The sequence below is a fragment of the Syngnathus acus genome, chromosome 6, assembly GCF_901709675.1.
Source record: "Syngnathus acus chromosome 6, fSynAcu1.2, whole genome shotgun sequence".
NCBI lineage: Eukaryota > Metazoa > Chordata > Actinopteri > Syngnathiformes > Syngnathidae > Syngnathus > Syngnathus acus.
In genome coordinates, this window is record NC_051092.1 from 2,124,549 (window position 1) to 2,141,954 (window position 17,406).

The 17,406-nt window shown below is 44.8% G+C and overlaps 1 protein-coding gene across 2 annotated transcripts; it reads left to right on the forward strand.

The window, feature by feature from the left end:
• The first annotated feature begins 9 nt into the window (after nucleotides 1-9).
• cep290 (centrosomal protein 290) lies at nucleotides 10-16,399 on the forward strand. Of its 2 annotated transcripts, none has more exons than XM_037254725.1 (53): nucleotides 10-165; nucleotides 318-472; nucleotides 2,201-2,278; nucleotides 2,366-2,423; nucleotides 2,496-2,542; nucleotides 3,044-3,193; nucleotides 3,289-3,342; nucleotides 3,499-3,519; nucleotides 3,692-3,838; nucleotides 3,899-4,081; nucleotides 4,144-4,233; nucleotides 4,440-4,562; nucleotides 4,640-4,763; nucleotides 5,175-5,326; nucleotides 5,470-5,632; nucleotides 5,736-5,836; nucleotides 5,968-6,034; nucleotides 6,264-6,346; nucleotides 6,419-6,494; nucleotides 6,582-6,703; nucleotides 6,851-7,000; nucleotides 7,086-7,238; nucleotides 7,312-7,427; nucleotides 7,504-7,606; nucleotides 7,861-8,091; nucleotides 8,237-8,410; nucleotides 8,491-8,793; nucleotides 8,866-9,017; nucleotides 9,093-9,204; nucleotides 9,352-9,807; nucleotides 9,903-10,067; nucleotides 10,126-10,221; nucleotides 10,338-10,472; nucleotides 10,547-10,801; nucleotides 10,859-10,966; nucleotides 11,050-11,249; nucleotides 11,320-11,533; nucleotides 11,602-11,739; nucleotides 11,817-12,029; nucleotides 12,105-12,221; nucleotides 12,316-12,458; nucleotides 12,703-12,858; nucleotides 13,169-13,283; nucleotides 13,427-14,029; nucleotides 14,223-14,351; nucleotides 14,418-14,501; nucleotides 14,575-14,733; nucleotides 14,796-14,915; nucleotides 15,084-15,256; nucleotides 15,329-15,470; nucleotides 15,581-15,636; nucleotides 15,760-15,845; nucleotides 15,916-16,399. In XM_037254725.1, the coding sequence occupies exons 2-53, from the start codon at nucleotides 335-337 to the stop codon at nucleotides 16,140-16,142; spliced, it is 7,761 nt and encodes a 2,586-aa protein (XP_037110620.1). In that variant the 5' UTR covers nucleotides 10-165; nucleotides 318-334; the 3' UTR covers nucleotides 16,143-16,399. The 2 variants fall into 2 exon arrangements, with proteins under 2 accessions (XP_037110620.1, XP_037110622.1); XM_037254727.1 differs by having other exon boundaries at nucleotides 15,087-15,256.
• The last annotated feature ends 1,007 nt before the right edge of the window (nucleotides 16,400-17,406 follow it).

Consider the following 17,406-nt stretch of genomic DNA (forward strand, 5'->3'; position numbering starts at 1 on the left):
ATAGAGCGTTGTGCATGAAAAGAAAAAAGTGCCGAAAGAATAATTCAACAACAAATATAAACGGTATAACCACGTTATATATATCATTTTTGAATTAAATGAAGTATGGATTTTTTTAAGATATAACGAGCTCACTGGGACTTTATACTGCTGGACAACGGAGAGGTAAATGATGTTATTCGAGATGATGCCACACTTATTGTCAACTCCGCAGGTTATATGCAGCTAAAGACTTGCTTCAGCATTTTGTGATGATATCAGCTTAATTGTACTTTTTTTAAGTGATGTTTTTGCTTTTGTTTTCTGACGGTCATCAGCTGTGTGTGACATCGCCATGGCCGAGACGATTGTTGCATTCGAGTGGGATGAGATGAGGAGGATCGAGCCGCAGAACCTCCACGAATGTGACAAAGATGAATTGGACGATCTTGTAACGCGGGTCACCTCGGTAACTATCCAACACGAATACACAGTGAGCCCAAAATAAATGTGCATAATTTTCTTTTGTGCATTTCATTGCTTTTTTTGTATGGCGTCTTTTCTTTCTTCCTCTCCATCCTTTCAAATTGTTTTTGTTCTTGCATCATTCCTTCCTTCCTTTTCTGTCTTTTGATATCATGGCATTGTACTTCATCCCTCCTTTTTCTACTTAAATATTTATTAACTTTATTGTATTTTCAGGCTTTCCATTTCCCTCCGTTCTCCACCACCTTTTTATTTTGCAGCGCTTATTGACTTGCTTTTCTTAAAATTACTTTTCTGCCTTTGTTTTGCACTTGTACAATACTGCTTTTGAATCTTTGTTATTGACTTAAATTGTTTGCTATTTTTTCCGCTATCTTAATTTAAAAAGTGTACACTTACCCCCCACCACCATATATGGAGTACATAATAAAATGTATCACTGAAACACCTGCTCTTGATGTTATTCCACTGTGGCTATCTGTTATTTCACATGACGACCGTCCATGTATACAGAAATGTCTGCACTGCAAATCACAGTCAGAGTGTGATTGAAAAAATTCCAACATCACACAAAAAGTCTGCATATGGCGTGAGGGCTCATCCCGGGGAGCGTCAAAGGGTTAACTGCTATGCTTTGCTATTGAAACAAATAATCCAAAAGGCAGACCAGTTCTGGGGGGCAATACACGGTGAGAATTTTACGGCAAGATGGAAAAATGTCAGACCCGAGCATATGGTGATCATTTTCTTATAAAAGCTTTCATTGGCTTTTTTTGTTGGCATTGCAAGACCTCACAGGATGAGATTTTGCTAGGAAGCCTCCGTGACAATTTCCGTCTGCAATGAGGACTTTGTTAATCCGCCGTTTGAACTTGTGTGGCGTTGCCTGTATGGTTCATGACAATGCAATTGATAATTTCTTGTTTCTATTAGGGGTGTACTTTTTAATCAAGTAATCACAGATGAAAGCAGACTTATCTTTCTGTTCAATCAAAATAAAGCATCTACAAACATCTGCTTTTACTTTGGAAAACAATGGTAAAATATTTTGCCTATTTTCTGACACGCGATGGACCAAACCATAAGTTGTAGTAATCAGCGTATCATTCAATTTCAGCAAAAACGTGTTATCCAAAATGGGCCCCTTGTTTCAATGATGCCACGTCGCATCAAACATACGGAAAAACCAAAATGGGCTCGCTTGTTTATTCGCTCACGAAGCGAGTTACGCCACACAGCATCAAACACACTAACAACCCCAAAACTTTACGAGTCGACAATAAATCGTGTGGTGTGGCTTGTAAACACCCGTCAACAATCATTTCAAGGAAAAGTCGTGATTGAGGCGATTCATTATTTCGCAAATGTGTGGTCAAAAGGACCCTCTGAGCATTTGTTTGTCATCGGAATATTTATTGTCATCTTCTCGCAGGATCTTTTACAATCCATTGCCCCGCTGTGAGACACGACAGCAAAATTGGCTGAGAAAATTTAGAAAACAAACTATTTAAGCTGTCAAATTTGAAGTCACAATTACGACTGAAATAAGTTGAAAATTAAAGCTGACGTGGAATTAAAGTTAACTGCTGTTCAAAAAATGAAAAGTATTACAGTGAAGCCTCCCCCCCCCCCCCGAGTTGCTGTTTTGACTGATGTGAACTCCGTATGTGAAAGGTGCAATTTCTATTCCTTATTTGGTGCCGTTCTTATGAGGTGCGTCTGATTTATGTTGCAGACTGAAGAATGGCGGCTGGAGCATCAAGCTCAGCAAGATGTCGTCCACGTACTGCGAGTGTTTCAGTCTCTGCTCAAGGTCCTTTTCTACTCTCGTTCTGCACCATCAACAACTACGCTATTTTACAAAACATTCAAATGCCATTTTGTTCTCCTCTCGCTTCAGATGAAACATCAGGAAGCGTCTCTCGCCGAGCAGTTGATAGAAGAACAAGAGAAAAATGGTCGGTACCGATATTTGTCTGAAGAAAGACACTGCTTACATTGATTTTTGACAATAACCGTCTGCGGTGTAGAAAATAAACTTCAAGCCAAGATGTTGCGACTGGAGGACGAACTCAAGGTAAGGCTTAGTGTATTACAAAAATGTAAATCTATAGATCATATTAAAGGCTTGTCTATTGATATATTAAAAATGTATCAAGTAATTGCATTAATCAAAAATGTTATAGTTTATCAACCCAGGATTGTTTTTTGATTGTTCCAAGATGAAAAACCAATTCAGCAATATGACATCAGAAGGAGCGATGCTGTACTCGCCAATGTTTTGGAAACAGAGCTACTTGTTGACTACTGATTAATGCAAGTGGTTGCGCTGTGATTGTCTGAGCACCTTAAGAGGATTACGGCTAATTCCGAGCATGGCGGCAGACTGGCTGCCATCCTCGTTTGGATTGCGTCTTCCCTTTTCTTTCTGAATTTTTGTACACAATCCAACTCGAGAACCCGTTAGTATTGCAAAGAAACTAATCTTGGTAGTCGACGTCTACCACATATGACCTAATATTACCTTTTTATTATCTTTTGGGGGGGTTTTTTTCTCCCTCGGTGTGCTCGGTCTCAGCACGCCAAGAGCGGCAATGGCGGTGGCGGGACAGACAGTCGCTTCTTGAGGAATGAAATCCGTCAGCTGGAGACGCAACTGGAACAGAAGGAAAAGGAAGTGAGCCACTTGAGGAGGGAGATGGGAGGAAGCAAAAAGACTACCGAGGAGGTGAGAACGTCACGTCGGCGTGACGACTCGACTCAACATTTTGAAAAGCGGTTTATAACATCAGTGCGACAACAGATGTGCGGTTGCTCTCCTAGTTGGTCCAGCGAGCAGAAGCGGCCGAGGACGAGGTGAAGACGTTGAAAAGAGAAGTACGTAGCCGCCATGTAAATAAAGCTTCCCTCCCCCCCGCCTCTCTCCACCTTCATCTTCTCCATCCAAACAAAGCTTTATGTCTTTCATTTTGTCATCCATATTTTTTTTCCTTACATCTTTTCCACTGTTCTCTCTGATCTTCTTTGCCAAAGATAAAAAAGCTCAAGAAGAAGGTAAGACTCGTATGTTGTGCAGTCAAATTAGATTTACAGACTCCGATTCCATCGCCAACCCTTCGTCGTTAGCTTGGTCCGAACGCAGAATGTTTTATAAATTTAAGCAAAACGTCTTCTGCATCAAAGGTCTTGAATATGGATAAAAGTATCTAAACCTCTCCTGGGTCAGAACACGCAGCTCCAGCGAGATGTGGACTTTTATCAAGGAGAGTTGGAGCGTAAGGAGTCGGCTGCGTCCAAAGAGGAGACCGCCGAAACTCAGAGGAAGCTCAGCTCAGCCAACCGCCAGCTCTCCCAGTGCCTGGACGACCTTCAGGTACGCCGCTCACCTTCTCTAGATGACCATCTCCACAGATCTGGTTTGACTTCCATTTAGCAAGCGGAAGATGAGATCTCACGGCTGAAGGAGGACAACCTCCACATGCAGAAATGTGTGATGGAGTCAGCCAAGGAGATGGAAAAGATGAGCGACGAGTACAACCAGATCAAGATGGCCGTGCATCAGTGCGACTCCTTGACCGACCAGCTGAGGAAAGAAAGAGATCGTGCCGAGCTGCAGGTAAACAGCCTCCTCCGTGACCACTCGCGTCTTCATGTTCCTGACATGTTCTTCATGTGCAGGTCAGAGAGCTGACGCAGAAGATTAACTCCATGACGGAAGAGGACGACCCCATTATCGCAGCAGTGGACGCCAAAGTGGATCAATGGAAGGTTGGCGACTCGATTAACTTTTTGGCAGTTTTTTCCACCCAGCAGCTGGTAGAAATTTCAGAGTAGTCTGAGAAGACACGCAATGTGCAATCTCGATTTGTCAAAAACAAGAACTTTGATCAAAAATATGACATTTGAGGCTCGACTGCTTTCAAGCTGGTAGGCAGATGTTCGCCCACGTTTACGATGTGTTCGTGACTTGACAGAAAGTGCTGTCTGAAAAGGATGAGGAGATCTCAGTGTATCAGCAGATGATCCGTGACCTTCAGCACAAATTGCGTGTGGCCCAGTTGGACTTGGACAGGAGCAACATTGTCACCTTGCAGCAGGTTTGCTCCACTTTGATGTCGTCTCCTAAACATGTCGCCGGTACTGACCGAAACGAGTGTTGGGGCAAACTCTGCAGGCCGTGGAGGAGCGAGATGATCAGTTAAAGATTCTGAGAGGGCAAGTGGAGCAGTTTACAGGCGAAATGGAGAAGCAGACGCTGCTCATGGAGGGACTCAAGGTGCCCAAACAGGAAAGTGGAGGTAAATAGGTGAAACACTTTTTGGTTTGTGACAAAACATTTAAATAGCGAACACATAAGTCTGTAATTGAAAAATTGCTTTGACACAAGGTTTTTGCATTCCCAATTCAAGTTCTGAGTTTTTTGTTGTTTTTTAATACTTTGTTTTTGTGTTCCAAACAAACCACTTACAATAATTTGGGTTTCCTTATCAAAATAATTCCAACATGTTTCCTCTCCCCAAAGTACTCTAATTGCGATGTTTAGTACAAAACGAAAAAATTTTCTTGAACTGAACACAAAACATATGCGAATCCAAAACAAAAATCAAAAACATCTGAATGTGTCACCTGATCGCAAAAAAAAAAAAAAATGTTGAGCAAAGGAAATCCTGCTGCTTTGAAGCTCTAAAAAAAATGGATTTGTGTTTAAGCGCTGGTCCCGCAGAGAAAGATGGAGGAGCTCGCGTCCATCGAGATGAGAGCGGCGGAAGCGGAGGCGGCTTTAAAACGAGCCGAAGCTCACGCCGAGGAAAAAGACCGAGAGCTCATCGAGGCCACCAAGCGCCTGAGAGAGTACGAACGTGTAAGCCAATGACAGCACACACAAGTCATTCATGTGATGCCGTGTCTCTGTCACAGTGTGTCCAATCGCTTCCATTCCACGCTTCTGCGAATAGCTCCAGACACAAGACGTTGCATAATGAAGGCTCTTTTTCCACGTTCCAGGGCATTTATGGCCTGCGGGAAGCCATCGGTGAGATCAAGGAGTGCAAGAGTCAAATTCAAAGGAGAGATTTGGAGTTAGAATCCATGACCAAAGACATCAACCAAGCGTACATGATGATCGATCAGCTCTCCGAGGAAAATGAGGACTTTCGAGAAAGACTGGGTGATGTTTTTCCTCGTGGCATTACGACAACAACTAAGAAAAGTTCTGTACAAGAGACAATTTGTCTGATTCTCGTTATGCTTTTTTTTTTTTTTGTGCAAAGGCTATCAACCCAAACAGGAAGTGGACCTTGGCGAGTTCAGACGAGCCAGAGACCTTAAACAACGGCAATACAAAGCCGAAAACCAAATACTTGCTAAAGAGGTAAACGCAATCCAAAGTACTGCTTTGTGATTAATAAATTAGGACGGGCATTGCAAATTAATGCAATTAATCGTTTAGACCCAACGCCAAAGTTTTTATCGGATATTTTTTGGACCTGACTTCCTGTTCAGATTGAACGTCTTGAAGAGGAACGACTGGAGATGAAGAAACAAGTGCGACTTCTGGCCAAAGAGAAAGGTGACTTCATCACTCTTCACTTAAAAGATGCCAACTTCAAATATCACACATTTTAACTGATCAACTCTGTTGCATCATCAAATAAATCAGTGGCCATTTTGTTTCCAAAGGAGCCATTTTGAGGTCATTTCCAAAAGGTGTTTTAAAAAGGAACTGATCCTGGATTTTGATCTGACCAAAGTATCAGTGCTTTGTATAATTTTGTCTTCACCCAAATTTGTGTCCACAGGGCTGCCACCGTCCATCTTGGCGGATGTCTCACACAGCACAAGGAAGCCGACAACTCGCACAGATGAAGAGCTACGAGCCAAGGTCAGCTCCAGGGAGACCGCAGCACGTTTTCCAAAAGACATTTTAAATCATTTACGAGGATATTGTTTACAGAATGAGCATCTGGAAGAAGAAGTGAAAATGCAGAAGAGACAGATGGAGCTCCACAAGACGCAGTTTCAGCTCAAGTGTAATCAGAATAAAATAGAATATCAGAATCGTTTCGACTCAGCTTCCGCTTGATCTTTGCGTTTGACTATTTTCTGTCTTCTCAAAGTGGAGCAGCTCTCCAAGGAGAAACGAGATGTGGAGGCTGCACTCAAGGACGTCCTCCAGGCTTTGAAGGCCAAGGAGACCAGTCCATCCGACGCAGACTCTGGTATTTCCGGTCTGGTGGATGTGAGTAATCTCCCCGACGATCTTTTAACCCTGACAGTCAACCCGTTCCTGTCTTCTGTGGGCTGTTCCCATGGCGGCCATCAAACAAACTTCCCGAACCTCAGATTTCCAGGTTGCTCAACAGGATTTTCATTTTCCTGCATCCAGACAGAGGTCATGGGGAAGCACCTGACGTCAGACCTCAAGTCTCAAATCCACCAACTAGTGGGCAGAAACGAGGAGCTCCGTCGGGAGCTTAAGTCCACCCGCGAGGAAGCGACTGGCAGTGTGGCTCAACTCGCCGTAGCCAAAGAGAAGGTACAGAGGCAGGAAGCCGCCGCCATTTTAATTTGAGTACAAAGCGACCTGGCTTGTTTTGACTTTATATGGCGTGTGGTGTCAGATGAGCCACCTGGAGGCCAAGCTGGAGCACCTGAGGAAGTCGGGCGGTATCGGTGGCGCCATCTTCCAGCCATTGACCATCCCTGAGGGCCTGGAAGCCAGCAGCACAGAGGTCATCAACTCCTTGAACGAATACGTCGTTCGACTGCTTCAGGTGTGTGAATGTGTGATTTAATGAATACAAAGCATTAGTTCATGTTTTCTTTTTCGTTATCGATGCCAACTAGGAAGTCCAGAACCAGGAGAACACGCGGGACAAGCTGACGACGACACTGGAGGAATACAAAGAGAAGTTTGCCATTATTAGCCACCAGCAAGGGCTTCTGTATGAGGAGTACCTCAGGTTCGGAGGATTCTTGCGGATTGCACTGAGGTGGTCGAATGCTGACATTTTCTAGAAATCTGTGATTTTTGTGCAGTGAGAAGTCGCAATGGGACAAGGAGAAAGAAGCTTTGACGAGCACCAGAAGCAAACTTGAAGAGAAACAGCAGTTGGAGGATGTTAAACTCCAGCAGTTCAGTGTAAGCAAGATGAACTTTCCTCACTTCGTGTACTGCCGCAGCAGGGCAGGAACTAAAGACCAGGCTTTTTTTTTTTTTTTGCACTTTTGCCTTTCACGTGTAATTAAGCCAAGGGGGTGCACACTTTTACACAGACATAACATCCCACAGTCAAGATGGTTGGATGACTTTACTGCTAGCATCTGCTGTGATGTCTCAAATTGTTGTCAGAAAAAAAAACTTTTATTAACATTTCACTTGACTCCTACTACAAGGACCTACTGGAAGCCCTTGAGAAGGACCCAGAGGAACTCAAGCGGCATCTGAGCGAAGCGCTGCGCAAGTTGACCGTTGCCAAAGTCAATGAGAAGAAGCTGACTCGACGCTGTACCACACTGATGGAGCAAGAGCAGCACCTGCGTAAGGAAAATGGCCGACTGAGGGACGCCGATGTTCAAATGCAGACAGCCGTCACGCAGAGGATGGGCGACTTGCTCAGATACAAGGCAAGCGATTGTTTCATTGGGAGCAGATTTCTGCCTGGCGTTTATCCACTTTATTTATGCTTCCATCTTTTGACTTTTTATATGCCCAAAAAAAACCCCCGGCTGTCCTATTTACAGTAGCCATTTTTGTTTTACCCCAAAAAAGGAAACTGCAGCGTACAGGGTGGCAGCCTTACAGAAGGCCTTGGACGACAGCGTGCCGGCGTCGGAGCTGGAGAAGGCCAACAGGCAGTACACGGAGCTCACCGTCAAATACAGAGACGTGCTACAAAGAGACGGACTGCTGGTCAAGAGGACCACAAACTTGGAAAATCTGGAGGTGTGCAAACACACCCCTTACGAGAGGGGTTCCACTAGTGGAACACAAGATCCCTGAGATTGTTATTATTGTCCCTTCAGAGTGAGAATGCATCTCTAAGAGGACACGTGGCTACCATTAGCAAGGAGCTGGAGATCGCCAAGGAGAAGTTACACACGCTGGAGCACGCGTGGGAGAATGCGAAGCTGGAAATAAGCCAGGGCGATGCAGAGAAAGGCCCAGACGAGGGGGCGTCGGTCGCCCGGCGGATGGCCACGCTGGAGATGAAGGAGCTCAACGAGCGTCAAAGGGCGGAGCACGCCACCGCCATGTATGAACGGATGAGGAGCTCACTCAGCAAAGTGGAGGAGCGCAACAGTGAGCTGGAGGCCAAGTTTGCTGAGGTAGGGCAACTTTTCCGGGGATAAAAAAGTTTCACATTGAATCGTTTGAATTCGCTACGTTCCCGTCCTCAGCTGACCAAAATGAACGTGGAGGCACAGCACCTGGAGCGAGAGCTGAGGGACGAACTGGCTGACTGTGTCACGAAAGCGGCCGGCGACGCCGACCGGGCGAGGATCGCACAGCTGGAGGCCGCCGAGGCACAACTGCGCTCCGAGCTTTCAAAGTGGGCAAAAAAAATCTATTTTTTTTTAATGATATTATTGTGACAGCGTTATGTATTTTTAATCACGCTTGATAGACTTCGGGAGGTTTCCGACATTGCCATGAAACAGGCGTCAACTTTCCAGGCCAGACAACATTCTAAAGATAAGGAGGTGGAATCTTTGCGGAAACAAATCTTAGACTACCAGGTAATCACCCACTTTACTTACGCTAGCTTCTATAACCACTGTTTTTATGGAACAAGGGTGTTTCAACTCGGTTCTTGAGCCCGTCCAAAAAATCCAAACACAGAATAAGGTCCAAAACATCCTGTCCAATCTCTAATTTCTCATCAGTCTCAATCGGACGAGAAGGCCCTGGTTGCCAAGCTCCACCAGCACGTCGTGGCTCTGCAACTCAGCGAGGCGGATTCCTTGGCTAAGTTGTCCGCTTCGGCCGCCCACGTCCGACATTTGGAGGCACTCTTGCGGCGCACCGAACAACGTCTGGATACCAGCGAGCGGACGCTGTTCCAGGCCCGGCAAGAGGCTGGCAGCCGGTGCCGGCGCCTGCGGCAGACAGTGCAGTCCCTGCGCCGGCAGTTTGCTGGCGCGCTGCCGCTGCAGCAGCAGGAGAAGTTCTCGTCCACCCTTGTGGGCCTCCAGGAGGAGAAGGCAAAGGCGTACCAGGAAAGGAGGCAGGCGGAGGAGGAGCGCAGGAGGGTGGAGGGCCGGGCACAAGAGATGGAGTTGAGGCTTCGAGGCCTAGCGGAGCTCTGCGCCACGTTGAAGGATGCCAAAGGGGCCCAGAAGGTTAGTTGTCCTCACGAGTCGTAGCATGTTTCAGAAACCAGTACCCAGAAAAAAAACTCCTGCATTTTGCCGATCTTACAATATTACCAATACAGGTACGCGAGTGGCACAAGAAGATGGAAGAAGCCCATTTGCAGGAGCTGAGGAAGAGCAGGGAGGTGACAATGCAGAAAGAAGAGATCCGCTACCTGAAGAATCTGCTTGAGGAGCAGGAGAGAATCATCCACTCACTGGGCGAGGAGATTGTGCAGCAAAATATGGTGAGCATGAAACTCAAAAAGCGTGTGTCACTTTGGTTTCTAATTTATTTTGGTGAAGATTCAAGAAGAGCGCCAGCTTGCGTGGGATCAGCGCGAGTTGGAATTGGAGCGTCAGTTGGATCAGCACGACGACTTACGCGGAGGCACGGAAAAGGTTCGTTTGGAAGCATTTTTCAATTTGATCAATTCATTCCGATTTGTCAAGGGAGATTGAAAATCAAAAGGGTATTTTTGTATTTTCAAATATATTGAGAGATTCTGTGATTTCAGGCAATCGATGCCCCCAGCTACCTCCCGGATACAAATCTACCTCTCGCTCAACAACTTGAGTTTGCCTTGCGAAAAATCAGCGAGCAAGTCGACGTCATCTCCAACACGCAGGCCACAGGAAAACGTTTGGAGGAGGTATCATCTCCTTCCATTTTGTGTCGCTTTTCAATCATGCATGAGATGATACGGATCATTTCGGTCCAACGTAGAAACTGAAGGAGAAGGACGAAGCCTTGAGGAAGTCCGAACAAAACGTGGCGTCCAGGGACAAAGTCATAAACGAGCTGCGTCTCCGCCTCCCGTCCGTCGTTGCCAGTGGCGGCCGTTTACTGGCCGACTCTTCTGAACGTGACGGAGAAGCTCTCAAGCTGGTGTACAAAACCGTTAAAGATCTCCAAGGGCGACTGGACAAGAAAGACGATGTACTCAAGAAGTACCAGAACCAGCTGATGCAAGCTGTAAAGGTATGGTGAGACAAACCTGTTGCGGTTCAGTTCTTCTGACCGAGGTATTCATCTCAGGATCAAGAGGAGCTGATCAAGAGGCACGACCAAGAGCTGAGGATGCTTTATCAGAAGCTGGATTCCAACAATGACACCACCCTGGAGCGTCTCAAAAAACAGGCAGCGGTACTATGAACACACACTATTTGCTGAGCTTAAATATTTTAAAACAAATCACAAAATGTACCTTCTGCCGTCCTACCTGGCAGGAAATGATGAAAAAGCCGAGCATCACTGTGCCGACCTCCAAACATTTGGATCGCATGGCCGAGTTGGAGCAGACTGTGGTCGAACAGGATATGTCGCTCGTCTCCGTTACCAATAAGCTGAAGATGGCTGCCGTGGAATTGGAGCAAGTCAAGTTGGCCATGGATACGCAGGCAAAGAAACACGCTGACGAAATGTCCAGGTTAGGAGAGATTTCCTAAGATGACCTAAAACGAAAAATCGATCTTGCTAACATTGTGGATTTTGCACAGGTTGAAGGAGTCTCATGTCGTAGAGGTGGAAGACCTGACCATGGAGACCAAAGACCAGAGGGGAGAAATAACAGAACTGAAGAAGGTGATTGACTCCCTGCAGAAAGAACTGGAGAGCCAAATAGAGGCCAACAATCTGTCCCCAAGCAACACCCTAAAGAACTTGGTGGAACGCCTAAGACTGCAGCTGATCCACAAAGAGAAACAAATCAAGGTTTGTCAAGGATGTTTCTTTGATTTATTTAAATCACAAGCTTGTTCTCACGACGATTATTTCCTCAGGCTCTCAGCAAGGTTCTCTTAGAACTGCGGACCCAGATGACGTCTGCCGCCGAACAACAAGTCTTGGCCAACGCCGCTCAGACCGAGGAGAGGCTCAACGTACAGAAGTTAGTCGACAAGCACACCAAAGATCTGAAGGTAGGCTCCACATATCACATGACTGATGTTGACTGTGATTGATTGGATCAAACCACCTCGTACTCCTCTCCACAAAGGCTCAGGTGCAAGAACTCAGCAATGAGCTACAAGTGGCCAGGGAGTCAGCTAAAAGAAATGAGAACACCCTCAGAAAGGAGGTGGACAATCTCAACCAAGAGCTCCAGAAGAGCCAAAATCGTCACAAGACCCTTCAAGTCAAGAAGGAGGAAGCCGAGCAGGAAATCCAGGAGCTCCTAAAACAAGTCAAAAGACTCAGCAGCTGCATTCAGGTTAGAAAAAAAATAATATTTGCGGATAGAACACATCTGCAATTTTATTCCATAAATAAATAATTTCCAATATAGAATCAAGCCATGCTCGATGGTAAGGGGCCAACTGTTGAGAATCTGCAGAAGAAGATCAGAAAGTTGGAGTCAGACTTGGAGAAGAGTGCTGAAACCAAAAGAGTCATTCAGGGAAAGGTCTGTAAAACCTTCAACCGTTATATATCTGTACATCATGTGTAATGTTTCATTCGCGCCAAGCTAAAAGCTATTTTACATGTGTAATTGACAGAGCAAAGAGGAAATATTGCTGTGGGAGGAGGGGAAGAAGTGGCAGTCCAAGCTTGAGAAGATGAAGAATGCACTGAAGGACAAAGAACAAGAAAAGGACTCCCTGTCCAAACAACTCGGCACTATCAAAGATCTTTATGGCAGGTACAGTGTCAACAATACGGATGATCAACATTGTCATGATTCCAGACAAAATCACATGATTGCCAAAGTTTGTTTTTACAGCACTCTTGACTGAACTATCCACCAAATTGATTTACTGACTCATATGCCTGAGTTGCGCTTTCCAGGTCCTACGAGTACAACTGGTCCTACATGGAGGTTCAGTTCCAGAAATCGTTACTGATGACCATTATTTCCATTTTGCTTTTTCATGGCGCTGAACCAGACTAGAGCGTGAGAGGAACGTACTGCAGAGGAAAACAAAAGCTAGAGGTGTGACGGCAGACCAGGTGGCGGGAGCGAGACGAGATGAACTGGACAAAGACCTCGAGGAGCTGAGGAAAAAGAATGCAGAATTGGAGACTCAGTTGATCGCCATAAAGTATGTATCCTGTTTTTTGAAGTCGACTCTCGAACTGGCTGACATCTTATCTCTGGCCGGTGGCTGCACCGAGTTGATCCAACTCAAGTTCTTCCAATTCAGCCCCTCGTTTTTCCCTTCAGGTGCGCCCGAGGAATTTGCCCTCGGCGCCCTTTTCTTCGTCATCGACCGCCTTTCCATAATTTAACTGTTTCTGCAGTTAAAGAAAGTCCACAAACGACTGTTGCTGACCTTTTCTCCACATTTTGGCTCTCAACACAAAAGCCACTGTACTGACCAGCGGCGTTTGTATTTCGGGTGAACCTTCTAGGCAGCAACAGGCTCTAAGCCGTGACGCCGCTGTGGAAGATCTGACTCGGAGGAACTGCCACCTTGAGGAAAGACTTCGAGTCGTAGAGAACCAGACATCTCCCTCGAGACAGCCTGTGAGTGTTTCTGTGGCGACTCATAACGGATTTGTAAATATTCTTACACGGGACCTCTTCACATACATCCTCTTGTTTATAATTTAGCCCTGCTGTCTGTCCTTGTTTTCATCCGTTTTTTTTTTTTTCTTGACTGATGTCAGTCGGTTTTGTTGCATGCAAAGGGGAAAAACCTGGAAGCTTTCAAAGGGATGACTTTTGACATTAACAACGGGTCGTCCGAAGCGATTGAGACACACCATCCAAATGAACCACGGCGCTGCTCCGTGGACGTCAACACAAACAGCCCGGAACAGTCCGTGTCCGAAACCGACACTGAAGAAAAGAGCACGAACCCCGAGGTGCCCAATAACCAGACGGCAGAAAAAAACAACATAGAGGGTGCAGATGAGATGGAAACAAAGGAAAGTAAAGGGAAATCTGAGGCCATACCAGATGGTTCGGAAATTGCAGAGCCTGGATCAGGAGGATGTGAATCATTGTCTGCTGAAGAAGTTGAAACCAAAGATTACATTAATAAAGATGATAAATTGACAAGTCAACATAGTGATAAGGATGCGGGGAAATCCGGTGCAGAAAAGCCTGAGCGGACAGAACAAGATGAAGTGTCTACAAGGGAGGCAACGGCAGATATTCCAGATGTGACCAAATGTGAGAAACCAAGCCAAAGCCAAGACAGCGCTATCAGGAAACAAATGGATGATGGTGTGCAAAAGTCAGAAAGCAGGTCGCAAATCTATCCAAAGGTACTGCAGGCCTTCTGTCGACTTCTAGCACCGCCGTAGTTTTAGTTTTCCTAGCGGAGTTGAAGACTTGAGTGTCCCCCCCCCCCCTTTTGAGTTTTTATTCCATAGTGGTGTGTTTAGGCCAAAAGTCCATGTGCACCTTTCTAGAGTTGAGTCTTCAGACAATGTTTCTTATATCTTTCCCTTTCTCTAGTTGTCAGCAATAGATGCGGAGATGCCAAGAAACACGGACCTCCAGAAGGAAAACCTCAAACTGGCTTCGGAGAATCTGGAACTGCGTCTCCAACTGGCACAGGCCAACATCGACCTGCCGAGGCTGAAGGTAAGCATCGTCGCTGAGAAGTCACAATTTGTCTGTAGAATCCAGACAAGTGATTTGTTTTTCTAGAGTAAAGTTGCCGACCAGGAGGAGCTGTTCGGTGCGTTGAAAAAGGAACGTGCCGATTTGCAGAAGAGACTGACCAATGCCAAAGTATGATCCCGCAAACATGACCAGACTTTTCCTTTCTATAGAACCCGACTTTTTTTTATGGGAACCTCTACAGGTTGGCTACAGCGGGAAAACTGTGCCTGAACTCGAAAAAACTATCCACTTGATGAAGAAGGTGGTGGAGAGGTTACAAAAGGAGAATGAGACGCTAAAGAGAACCTGTGATACTCAAAGTCAGGACAAGGCGCTGGAGCAAGAACACAAAAAACTACAGGTTGTCGATCACACGACGCACGTTTTCACCAAAGCAGGCGCTAACAGTTTTTTGCTTTCAAGGCCCAATACGACCAAGTGAAGAGTCAACATGAAGCAGAGATTCGCAAAATGGAATCGAGATGCAGAGGACTGGAGAAAATAGTCATGGAGAATGACCGTCTCCGAAAGCAAGTCAAAAGGGTATGGGTAAATTTACTCATTACTAACTTCAGCTATTTAAAGATAAGTCGCCCCTTTGCATGATTTTTATATGTTAGCGAGGAGCTAAGTTTAGCCCAGGTTGCTTAACAGGCATTATGGAAAGTCTTTGCTGCATGTAGAAGATCACTTGAAGGTTACATGTGGCAGCAGGAAGCGGAGGCGACAGAGAAGCTGCGAGTATCCAAGACCAACGTGGAGTTAAGCTGTGAAAAGCTGGAGCTGGAGCTGGAGGAAACCAAGCAGAGACTCCAGGACGCGCTGTCGAAAGCCACCATGAAAGTCGCTGACAGCAAAGCCACCAAGGCGTCCGTGGTGACTCGGTAAGAAAACAGACTTTCGCCATCTGAAATTGTTTCTTTTAATGGATTATTTTCTTCCTCCTGTTTTTGTAGAATGTTTGAGAACAAGATGAAAGAGTTGGAGAAGGAACTCTCAACGAAAACCTCCAGTCTCGCGGAACTCAAACAGAAGTTGAAGGAGGCGGACCTACGTGAGGAGACGGCGCAGATCCGTATCCGGCGACTCGAAAATCAGGTCAAGTTTGGCTACTTATTGTGCATCATTCCACTAACTCTAACACGAGCAATTACCTCACTCCCACAAAGAATCCATAAATCCTTATTTGTCTTTTGTCATTTTTACAGGTTGACAAATTAAACTGCCGTCTGCATACTGAGGCAGATGTCTCTAAGATAACAAGGTATAAAGTATGACTATAAACAATCTTCAGTTACTTTCACACACTAAAAAGTAAGAAAAATGTATGTACGAGTGTAGAAACAGATTTTAGGACTATTGTATTAATCGACTTTTTTTCCCACAGTGAGTTGAGGAAAGAGAACACGGAATTAAAAAAAAGACTGGACGAGTACAGCGAGCAGCACAGCGGGTCATCCAAACACGACACAGGTGCCACTCACACAATCTATTCCACTCTTTACACCGAGAAACTAAATTCTCTCTTTTGATACTTGATAAGATAACAGGAAGCTAAAAGATCTCCTTAAGTCGGCGGAGGCGGAGAAGCGCAAATTGGAAGCCCAAATCCAACAGTTAAAGGACCAATCGAGCAAGTTGGACGCCGCCTTCTTTGATGAAATTGAGGATTTGAAGTACAATTACAATGTGGAGGTGAAGAAGAACATCATGCTGGAGGCGCAGCTGAGGAAAGTGGCGGATAGCGCCTCTGGAGACATGCTCAGTTGAGATCAAAATTGCTCATGCAGCTTTTAGTAAATAACTTAATGTCTTTGATTTTACTTGAGCTAATATTCAGTGCCTTAAGCATATTAGGACAGGGATATTTTTAACAGTGGTTGGAAGTCTTACAAATGTTACTTTCATAAGGGCAGCTTCAAATGTAGTATTCTGTATTTTTTTTTTTTATGTTTTACACCTGTACAGTTCTCATGTAGTATTTATATTTACAAATAAAACATTGGCAAGCCGATGAAGCAATTATTTTCATACCATGTCCTAGTGCGCTGTAATTCCTCGTCATGTCGTTTGATATATTTTTAAAAAAAAGATAAAAATAAAAAACGTTCGATCGGACGATGACTACTTACCGGTGTGCGCAGGCGCAATGGGTAGCAGAGCCGCTTGGGTTCACAATGCCGAGTACCTGCATAGACATTTGAACGCAGGTCATAACACAAGCCCTTAAAATGCCAAAAACACGAATTGAAAATACCATGGTACACAAATTGCCTCATTTAGGCAAAATAAAGTGACAATTTAAACTCTACAAATCCAAATACATAGCGTGTTGACCGAGTTGTTGGCTTGACGTGCTAGCTGCCATGTTCATCATTGGAGCGCTTCAGTAACTCAAATCGGAATGTACTACTAAGTTATCTTTTTGTAAATAATAATAAAATACTGACTGGGCATAATTCTTCTCGCTTACCTCTGAAAAGACGAATAACAACCATACGACACAGGGGACAGAAACAGTCCAACCGAAATCTTCCCAAGGTGGCCAACAGCTGGTAGTGATTGATGCTGACCATTAGCTTTTTTATTAGCTTTTGCGCCTTGAAGATAATATACAAACGTCATAAAAGCAAATATTTGTACTTATTACACCATACAAACATCATAAAAGCAAATATTTGTACTTAGATTAATATTTACAGGATGGGTTTAGACAAGGGACACGTTTGATTACATTTACTCTTTTTTGAGTTTTGATTTACACAGTAACATTTATTTAATGTATTTAAATGTAATAAAATAAATTCTTGAAATGTCCTCCATCAACATTGCAATTACCCAGGTTATCCAAACTTGGGTTTCATGCCAAGTTTTAGGGATTTTATGGAATGTGAGGGTTTCAAAGTGCTTCAAAAATGGATTTAAGTTGGTATTAAGGTTAGTTATGTCAGGTATGCTCTGGGTGATAAAATACCAGCGATTACGATGTACTTGCTATACTATAATAAAATAATTTCACAAGTCACCATCAGTT